Below are 10,964 nucleotides of genomic sequence, written 5' to 3'. Positions count from 1 at the left end.
TGTTATACTTTCTTTGAAATATGCTATTAATTTTTTATTTATTTCCACTTTGTTAGTTTATAGTCCTTTGCTAATTTTGGTCTAAATGATAGGGGTAATTGTCTGTCTGATACATCTAAAAATAACTCATATAATTTATTTATTGTACTAAAGCAAACTTATTAGAGGGGTGACAGAAGTCATGTGACAAGATCTCATTTGTTGTTTAAATTTTAGTTTGAATTCTAACCCATAACCAGAGTATCACTGTAATCATATTTTAAAGAATGTTCAGTCTTTTTTAGCCCCATCTCAAGGTATAAAGTCCATCAGAAAAACTAACCAAAATTCATTTCATTTTAATTCTGATTGTAAAGAACACTGAAAGTAAGGAGTTGGAAAAAATATTGGCTTGAAAATCCAGGGAACACAGTGCTTGTTGTAATTTTGCCACCAAATATCACAAATAAAATGGCAGATTATTAAATTTTATTTTTATCTTCATTGTTGACAAATTAAAGAATGTGCATTAGATAAATTTTAGGATCCTGTCACAGACAGGACCTATCTGGTTTCCTGGCCAGAATTTTATCACAGCTAAGAACTACCCAAATTGTTAAACCTCTCATAATAGTAAATGAAACATAGTTACATACTAAAGAGGAGGTTGAGTCCAAAAATAAATGTACCTTTGCCATACACAGCTAGTTTTCTAACTCCAAAACATATTACTCTGTGTAATATTCATGGTAAAAATTGCTTGAATATTACCACGCGGTAATATATTTTGGAGTTAGTTTTATATCTAGCAATAAACACAAACACATGCATGAGAAATCTATAATATATCAAATTCATGTGGCAAATGTATGAAATTGTGAATATTTTCTAAAAAAGCATACAGGTTTAATAAAGGACTGCCAGTAATTACTGGTTTCTGGAATGTCAGGGGACATTCTGAGTGATTTAGCAAACAAAAAGTGTTTTAAATTTTAGTGAAAATCAAAAGAAAACTTTACCTCAATTTTACTAAACAATATCTTTATTCTTACTTGTTTGCTTGTAACTGGAAAACTTGTAATTCTTTAGATCATCTATATCTGATCATATATTGTATATTTTGTGTTTAACATAAAGTTTAGAAGACTAGAAATACTTCAGTAAACAAAGAAACGGTAATTATTCCTTCATAATTACTCTGAACATTTATTGCTGTGCACTTATATTTTAAATACTCTCTATTTGCACGACAGACCATATTGTCTTCCGGCACATTGCAATCTGTGGCTTATAATAGCATCTCCCTTCCACAAGGCCTCTTCTTCATTTAGTCTCTATTTTAACCAGTGTTAAAAGAGACTAAACAAAATTAATTGGCACTATAATCCTTCAATGAGGAAATTTTAAGCAGTACAGTATTTCTGTGCTACTGAAATCATCTCATTATTCAGAGAAATTCATGTTTAACATCTCAGATAGATTCTTCCATCTATTAAAGAGAGAATCATAATCTAGTGCTTCTCAAATTTTAGTCTGCACACAAATCACCCGGGGATAGCATTAGAATGCAGTCTTTGATAGAGTCAAATCTAGAGGCCCAGAATTCTGCATTTCTCACAATCCCAGGTGCTGCTATCTTGGCTGGGTCCTTTGGCCCGGGTCAATTCCATGTATTAGTTTGCATGTTCTATAAGTAAGTGGAAAATGCTGGTATCAATATGCATGCACGCACACATTGACAGACTGCACATGCACACACATACATAAATTTTACCCTGATCCATATTATGAGTATTTTCTACCCTTTAGTGCCAAAATCAATTGTTACAATCAGTGGAGTGAGGTAGCAAACAGAAACAACACTACCTATGAAAGTTTGCCAGGTAATACTGGGTAATTTCATGGTGAGTTGAGCTGGGTTACACGTTATATAAGCATACAGATATGAAATCTCACAGGAAACATTCATACTCATAGCATATTGGGGACCAGTGATTGCATTTAAACTTTGACTTTTCTCTGAGTCAAGAATTTATATTAATTCCATTGTCAAGGCAGCAACTGTATATGGGCATTCCTTAATGCAGTCTCCCTCTTGTGTGATTTCTATAGTTTATCAAAATCACTGAAGTCAGAGACTCATCAGAGCCAACAACTGGAAAGCACTTACATTCATTCAGCAATAAGTATGTTCTCTATACTGTAGTTGCCTTTACCCCCAGATGATATTCCAAGATCCCCAGTAGATATCTGAAATTACCCATAGAACACAACCCTGCATTTTGTCCTGTACGTACATATCTATGATTAAGTTTATTTTAGAAATTAAACACAGTAAGAGATTAACAACATGAATAATAAAAGAGAAAAAAATGATAACCATATAGAGTGGATGTGGTTCCCCCCTCTTCAAATACTATACTGTACTTGCCTTTATTTTTATGACCTGAGATTACACAGTGCCAACACAAGGAGATGAAACGTGTGTCATAGATATTATGATTTCAGCCTATGACTTTTATTCTTTCCATAGTAAGTCTGGACTTTCACCTTTTTACTTAATAGAAACACACAATGGCTACTCTTCGGCATATCTGAATTGCCACATCACTACTGTTTTTCAGTGAAATACCAATTACTTGAACACAAGTACTGCATAGTGCAGCAGTTGATTTGATAGCCAAGATGGCTACTAAATCTAACGGCCTGACAACATGTACAGCCTGGATATTCTGGTCAAAAAGATGATTCTTGTCCCTGGCAGCACTGGGTGGGATTGTGCAAAATTTCATCGACTTGATCAGAATGACACAAAATTTATAATTAATTAAGAGAAGCTGCAGATAAGAGTGGACTACTGTAGAGAGCTATGTGCTTGGAATAGGGCAAAAATGACATTTTGCTTTTCATTTTTCTTGGTCAGTGGTAACTGCTATCTCTGAGTCATTTCCTCTAAAACTGGTAAGCAGAGTTCTGCAATTAAAAAAAAAAAAAAGTACACTGGGCATGGTGGAGCATGCTTGTAATCCCAGCACTTGGGAGGCTGAGGCAAGAGGATCGCTGAGCGTTCAAGACCAGCCTGGGCTACACAGCGAGTTCCAGAACAGTCTGAACTAAATAGGGAGACCCTATCTCAAAATAACAAAACAAAACAAAAAGAAAGAGTAAGCTAAAAGATTGGAAAAATTTTACTTTAGAGTCAGGTGATTTTGAAGTATTTGTGTGTAGATACCTATTTGAGCATACCTGCTTGTAGATATCTACTGTAGATACCTGTTTGCCTGTAATCTTTTTTTACTATTGGCTTTGAAGACAATTAGAATTCCATAATAAATTATGATTTGATCCAGGTGAATTAATACTACCTAACTATAGGAATGGAAGAAAGTATGTTGAGGAAACTATCATTTATTAAGACAATTTTCATATTAGTTGTGAAATTGTAGTGATATGAAACAAACTTTTCTGTAGTTCACATATTTGTGAAATGGCCTTGACTGATAGTACCTGATCCTCTGCAAGTTTCTGTGGGCAACTGCAGGTTAGGTAGTTTCTTCACACCACTGCTGATCTTGGATTCTCACTCACCGGTCTGCATGCTCCTGCCCATTGGATGGTCTATTACAGGCGTGGCTGGAATGCTATGTGTGCCTCAGTGCCATTTTCATCTCATCTTCCAGCAGACTAGCTTGGACATATTTTCATAGACACACAGAAGATCCAGTACCGACGCTTATACCCATTTCAACCTTCTGTTTCAGGCTCATTTACTGACATCTCATTGGCCAAAGCAGTTCATTTGGGGCTCCAACCAATAGTCAGAGTGAGCTGGTTCCACAAAATTAGGGCTAAGGAACCAGAGCCATGACTCCAACTAATTTTTGGTTTCATACATTTTCTGAGATGGTAACAGATACGTGAAATTCATATTGGTGTTCAGACAGTAAATTTACAAAATGATATTTCATTTATTCAAACAAAGAAACAAATGAACACTTCTAGCTATCTTAATATATAACCAAGTTTGTTAGGCCAAATGGTTTTCTTTTCTAGTCAGATACATAAGGGGAAAGGAACATCAATTCTTAAAAAATGACTTTGCCTTCTTAGGTATTTAAAAAAAATCATCATTTTGCAATGTCACTTTTGGAAGACGATTTCTGACATACTGTAGTTGTTTTCATTTACTCCTAGTAAATGAGTTTACTGAAGTCCTGCAGAATCTCCACAATATCTCTGTGAATCATGAGTTATAGTAATATCCTTGACCACATTTTATTGTGTGTGTTCACTTAATATTCTAATGATTGTTTTCCTGGGATTCTGACTAGATTGTACTGGGAAACTGGAATTAAAAGCATTAGATAGAGGATCAACTTCTAGCCTTTTTGAAATTACAGATGACTAATAAGAAAACAAAGCTAATTTGGTTACAATTAGTTAGGAAAATATCTTTTCAGAAAGAAGCACCCCAACATCACTTTCTGAAATTGAGTCATTTCTGCAGTGAAAATCACAGTTGGCTTAAAGGAGAAGTATTCGTTCATACACACTAACAATTTTGAATATGTTTCTAACTTCACTAGAAGGGAATATACTTGCTTCTTCACTTCTGAGAAAGTTCTACTTTAACTGATTATTTTTTCAACAATATTTATTATATTCTTTTATGATCTGCCAGTACTTTTTTGAAGCCCAGTTAGAACAGCAGCCAACAAAGTGGAGACTAAAATGGGGCCAAATACCTCTTCAAAACCAAGATGTTACTTCAAAAGATGTTCAGTACAAAGCACTACAGTGTCTCAAAGAATCTCTTGTTTTTAAGGGGAATTTGCTAATGTGGAATTGGTTTCTTATCTCTGCAGCCCCCAGTGAACCATTACTGTGCAAATTTGCTGATGGAGGACAAAAAAAACGGCAAAATCAAAGCAAATATACCCAAAATGGGAGGCCTTGGCCCAGGGAAGGAGAGGTAAGTCCTGACTGAAAATTTTTGCTTAGAAATTTGGCAGCAGACACCTTTCAGAATGATGGCAAAGCAGTCATTTAGGGCCATGAGAAAAATTATGGCCCATGGAAAATGGAGTAACAATAAAGGCTCAAATAAGACGGCCTGCATGAATGTGTGTAGGGCAAAATTACATGATGAGGAATATGAGCTTAAAAAACTAATCTCATTCTGTACTACAGTAAGATTTCTGTCTTTAGCCAAAGTTGAACCTGAAAGGAATTCACTGAGAATGGATCTATAATGATATAATAATTATAAAATGTGGGTTTTATTACTTAAGCAAATATTTTCAGTGAAATCAATACTGAAAGTTTAGTGTTTGTGTTTTGAAAAAGGCAAGCAAAAATTAAGACATATGTGTATATATACATATAATACTATATTATATATTATACATATATAAACTTACAGTATGACATTTTCTGTAGGTCAAGAAAGAGGAAGAAAAGTTGATATATACAGGATTCTGACATTCACAATAAGAAAATGCAATTAAATTAACTGTCCATTTATTCTCCTAATAAAATTGGCACACAGGAAAACTTATGAATCCTACATCATTTGGGAATGGATTCCCTTTGGTTACTTAAAAAAAGAGGAAAGAGTGCCTGGGCTCCTATGAGCTGTTTTCATTCTTTGTAAAATGGAATGGAGTTGTTTGAATAACTTGAATAAATGCCATTTTGTGCCAAAGCCATTATTTCAACAGGAGTGCTTTATGTAGTATTTTTATTGAAAGCACCTACTTTATCCATTTATCATTTAAGAGGCATTGTACTTTCAACACTGACAAAGCAGGTGTAAAAAAAGAAATGAGGCTGGTATTCTTCTCTGCAAAACCTTTAGCCATTTTTTAATTTCTGAGATTGTCTGTTTTGAGCATTTGCATGCAGGTCTCAAAACTCTGCTTAATGTGTATAGTTATGTTCAAACACTATATAATTTTTAACTTATTGCATTAAAACATGAAAATCAGAATTATCACTGAGCACTGGAAGCTAATAGAAAAAGACAAGTTCCCACATTCTGAACTTCAGAAAAACAATTCACATGGTGTTTTAAGAAAGAGGTGAGGGAATGATCTGTGTGTCTTTAGCATGGACTTCATTCAGTGTTTTCCTGATGTCTCTCACCGCATCCATCCCAAACCCAACACTCACAATCTAGAAGGATCATTTGACCTTTGCAATTTGCTTGGGTGAAATCCCTGCTGACTGTAATCTGTATGCTTTTGTGACTGGAACTTCAGTTCCTGTCTCAAGATCCTGTTCTATCATCTTCACACAATAGAAGGCAGTTACACTAAGATATTTCACCGGAGTCTTCATTTCTTTGAAATCAAATCAACGAACATAAGAAAAGGGCAGAGCTACCCATCTGGTACTGTAAATAGAACTAGGGTTTTTGGCTTGGTGCATGACAGATACCATATGTACTGCATCATGGAGTCAAGTTTATGACTCAGAGTACCTTATAAGTTAGATGTAGGTGTTAAAGGTATATTCCACATCTTTGTTGTAAAATCTAATTTTTTTCCTGTTGAGCTATGAAAATCAAGGGACAATAGTAAATTTACTTTTGACCAATAAAGTATATATTGCAAATGTGTAGATACAGTAAAGGTAAGAAAATAGGAAATTAAAGGGTATGCACTGGTCAAATATTTTGGTTTGGGGACAAACACCTTGATTGTGGTCTCAGAAATAGATATGGCAAGAATGTTGGATAACTTTGTCCATCAATTGTTAAATTTTGTTCCTAACCTCTTTTACATTATACTTTACTGGAGTAACTTAAAATATGTTAGTGTGGTTAACAAAGTTTCATAATATGAAGAATCCTATAAGCAATATTTAAGTAGCTTTCATATACTTGTAAATTCTAATTTCATATTTTACTGACTCTAAGACACATATTTTGTGTATTATTGCTTTTCTCTACTTTTGCACTTTTGAAAGAGATTTTCTGCTTATGATCAATGACACCTTACAAGATAGTTTGCATTTGCTCCTGTGGGTCACGTAGGGGCACTACCTACATTCTCTATTTGCAGTCTGTGACCACACGGACTATAAGAATAAAATCACTAATCAAAGTGAGGACTCTGGGTCCTACGCTCAAGGGAGAATATTATTTCTCCCCTTCCTTTAGAGATGTACTTTTTTTTCCTTAGATTCATTTCTGAAACACGATTCCTAATGTTATAAGGACATTCTTTTGGATATTTATTTTTGCTTTTTTTTTTGGTAAATAAAACAATTGTATACTTTTCAATCATTGTCTCCCATACAGTTTAAAAAATTGGACTGTGTTGCTTTAAACTTTGAGGTAATTGCCCAATTGTTTGCTTTTCCTCTCTTTGAAAGTCAAGTAAAAATTACTAATGTGGAGAGTATTTCTCACAACTGATGAAGAAAAGAAAACCAGCAGATTGCAAGCATTTTAGGGGTATTATAAGCATGAAAAATGAAAAGCTAATTAAACTTTTAACTTATTATTTACAGTTGTCTTCTTTGGGGTGACACTTTCATAGTATTGTTAGCACAGTTTGGTGAATTCCATTTCTTTATAAATATCTAATACTGATAATTTTGCATGCATAATTGATTTACATTAGTGAAATTTTGAAATAAGTGCTAGTACAAAGTTTTTGCAAAAGTAAAAAACAGGAATGTTTTAAAGTTCTTAAGTGATACTTTAAGGGACAACTATAACTGAGTAGAATACTCAGGAGAGGGGCGGTAAAGCCCCTTTCCACTGGTGTTGCACAGTTCTTATTGCTTTATTTTGCAAATATATTGTCTAAAATTCACTGGACTCCAGATCCATTTATATTCTCTAAAATAATTTATTAGTCCATTTAGACATAAAAATAAGTCATAATATAAAAAGTACACTTTTATGAAAAATTACATTTTTTTTTAAAGAGCAAAAGTACTTTTTGAAAGAAGAGACACTGTTTTACACTTTTGAAAATTAATGTCTGGCTCAGTAAAAAAAGACCAAATTTGCACACGTACTTAATATTCAGTCTGTTGATATATGCTGCTTTGTTTAAAACATATGAAGAAAATCTAACTTTACCATGCTATGCCAATGAAAATGGGAAGACTTTATATATCTCTTGAGAATCCTCAGCCATAAGCCACACTTTGTGCCAATGACAGTGCTAATATACTCAAGGTCTGCATTCTCAAAGAGGCAGGGAGATTGATAAAACATTAAAATCTGTCTGCATCGTTTGGTTAAGAGCCACTACCACCATTCCAGCAGCAACACCTCACTTCTTCCACCCCGGTACCTTCTCCAGCACCCACTGTGATGCACAAGAGTGGGGTGTTGGCTGTCACAGCAGGAGGTCCCCAGAACCCTATTCTAGCATTTATGTTCTTATTGGTCAGCACTTACCACGAACAAGCACTGAAATATTACTAATGTTACTGTTCGTTCTAATGTTGCTTACTTGATCATTGTTAGACTCTCATGATCCCCATGACATTGCATTGCCCAGATGTTTTATTATATATAAGTCTATATTCTTAATTCTTATTTCAGTCTTACTGACCTTGACTGTGATTCTCAGATGACTGTTCAGGAACCAGGAAGGCTTCAAGCAATTTAAAAAACATATCAGGAACATGAAAAGAAACTCTTACAGTTTCCTCCTGCAAAGAGTACATGTGCAGTGCAACCAAAGACCTGCCAAATTGGACTTTACCCTGAATAATAAGAACAGCTGATCAAAAAGCTAGTAGCTGCAAGATTTTTCTTCCCTGACTACCAAATGAGAATCTGATTTATTGAGAGTTAATGCCTCAGTAAAGATAATCATGAGCTAGAATAAACATTCATTCATTTCTTCAATCACTACCAATATCACAGTCACAAAACTCACACAGACATATACACACTAGCTTTTGATATGTATATTTTTACAACTTTAATTTGATCATATCAGAAAGCTGATTGGATCAAATCAAAGGATTGATAGGTTTCCCTTATAATGGTAAAAATCACTCAAATTTTAATGCTGTTTCATGTTTACTGTTGTTGTGATTGGTCTTTTGGTTCCTTAAAATTTTTAAATCTAAGTAAATGCTGTTTTAAATTATACCATATGAGTGTGGCTCACTAAATTTTTGTATTGACCTTTTATTCTTAGATAGTACAAATATAAAAAATAATCCAAGTTTCCTTGGTTCAAAACTCTCATCTAGCTTTCATAAAATTTCTCAAGCCCTATATTAATTGAGTCTGTAAATATCATTGATAACAATTGTATTGGGATTATATATTTCTAAGAAATACTGTTTTGGCCATGGACACAAGGAAGAGACATGACAAATGGACAGGAAGTGACAAAGTCCCAGATGTTTAGTGAAAAACACCACATTTTATTATAAAACAAAGTCCAATAAAGTGGCATTTCTTGGCTTTATCTTATTTACAGTTCTCTGCCAGAATCAATTTAAAAGCAATAAACATAACAAACATATTCTCTCTACTTGAATAGGAAGATCACTTCCCTTACTATGGAAAAATTTAACAAGATTATCTTCACAGTTTGGATATGAAAATGAACTGATGAAATTAAAGTGATATTGTTAAAAATCAGTATTTGGCTTTCTAGGAACAGTGCACAGATTGTATTGAAGAGAAAAATCAAACAAGGTTTTAGGGATGCAGTCTAGGACTATTAAAGTTTGGAATTCCTTAATTATCCCATTTCATAAAACAAGTTTTAGGTGCAGAATGATGTGGAAGTATTTCCTGAGGACATTTTATTGAAATGCATTTTTATCTGTCCAAGATATAGGCCTCTTGGTACAGAATACCATGTTTTTACTGCACAATACCAAGGTTGCAAGGGTACAATGATACGACCCTGCCTGGATACCTTAATTTGAAATCTTTTATAGGATTTGATATATTGACATAGGGTACTTAAATTTTCTTAAATTAGTAGGTCCTGTCAACATACTCACAAAATCCACTATTTATTAGCTGAAAGTGAAGGGTCTCTATAGACAATTTAGGATAAGTATTATGTTATGGCCTCTGTCCCAACTAAGTTGTCTATTTTCAGACTTGAAGTCAACTTGCTTTCAGTGATGGTTGAAAACTTCCCCTGTCTTTATGTGTTGTTTATTCAGTTATAAAATTTCTTTTCATTACCACTAAATAAATGAAATAAATGTGGGAGAAAGTTTTTGTGAACCCATAACCAAGTATAAGCAAAGTTGATAGCCTGATTTCAAACACACAGCCTCCTGGCTATTGTAGTTCAAGTTACTAGGAGTCGTCGATTCTGACGGAATCCACTGATAACCAGGAAAAAGAGTTTGTTGTAGATTTCTAAGCAGGCAGAGAGCAATATAAATAATATAAATATATATATATAAATAACACAGTACTTACATCCTATATTCCATTTCTTTTAGGGATGTGTTGTAGATTTTTGTATGGGTTTGTTTTTGTTTTTTAGTTTGGGTTTGTTTTTGTTTTTTACTAAAGTTAAATATTAATTTTTAATTATTAACATCTCAATTATGAGTTTCTACTCTGTCTTTTTTTATCATTGAGTTTATTGGTACATTTTATCTATACAGTACAGTTACATTCATCATTAGGACCTTGTACCTTTACATGACAGGTCTTGGTTCTCATTTTTTTTCCCTTTGTCCCTGCCCTCCCTTCACCTCCCCTTCCCTCCCCATTTACAAACATTTTATTTCCATTTTTTTCATTTTCTCATATTTTTTCCTTTCCCTTATTACCTTTCCCCTACCTCATTACCATCATCAATTGTTACCCTAAGGCCTTTGTTGCTCTACTGACTAACACTTCAAGTGGTAGATTAAAGATGCAATGTGGTATAAGGAATGACTCCAACATGGATATCTTAGATAAATGCATTCACAGTGAGAATCTCTCTAGTCTGTGTTCCCTGTTTGCTTTCCTGCTTTCTCAGGAT

General features: G+C 33.9%; 1 protein-coding gene across 7 annotated transcripts in view; it reads left to right on the top strand.

Annotated features, from left to right (window-relative positions):
- Window positions 1–10,964, top strand: part of Rbms3 (RNA binding motif single stranded interacting protein 3) — a 1,373,556-nt gene that overhangs the window by 1,227,180 nt on the left and 135,412 nt on the right. For all 7 annotated transcript variants that reach the window (XM_010638264.3, XM_033757090.1, XM_033757089.1 and 4 more), the window contains one exon: window positions 4,845–4,951. In XM_010638264.3, the coding sequence (XP_010636566.2) occupies window positions 4,845–4,951 (107 nt within the window). The remainder of the gene's footprint in view (window positions 1–4,844; window positions 4,952–10,964) is intronic.

Source organism: Fukomys damarensis, unplaced genomic scaffold (genome assembly GCF_012274545.1).
Source record: "Fukomys damarensis isolate Sample0158 unplaced genomic scaffold, DMR_v1.0_HiC HiC_scaffold_28, whole genome shotgun sequence".
NCBI classification, from domain to species: domain Eukaryota; kingdom Metazoa; phylum Chordata; class Mammalia; order Rodentia; family Bathyergidae; genus Fukomys; species Fukomys damarensis.
This window is presented reverse-complemented; position numbering and strand designations above follow the sequence as displayed.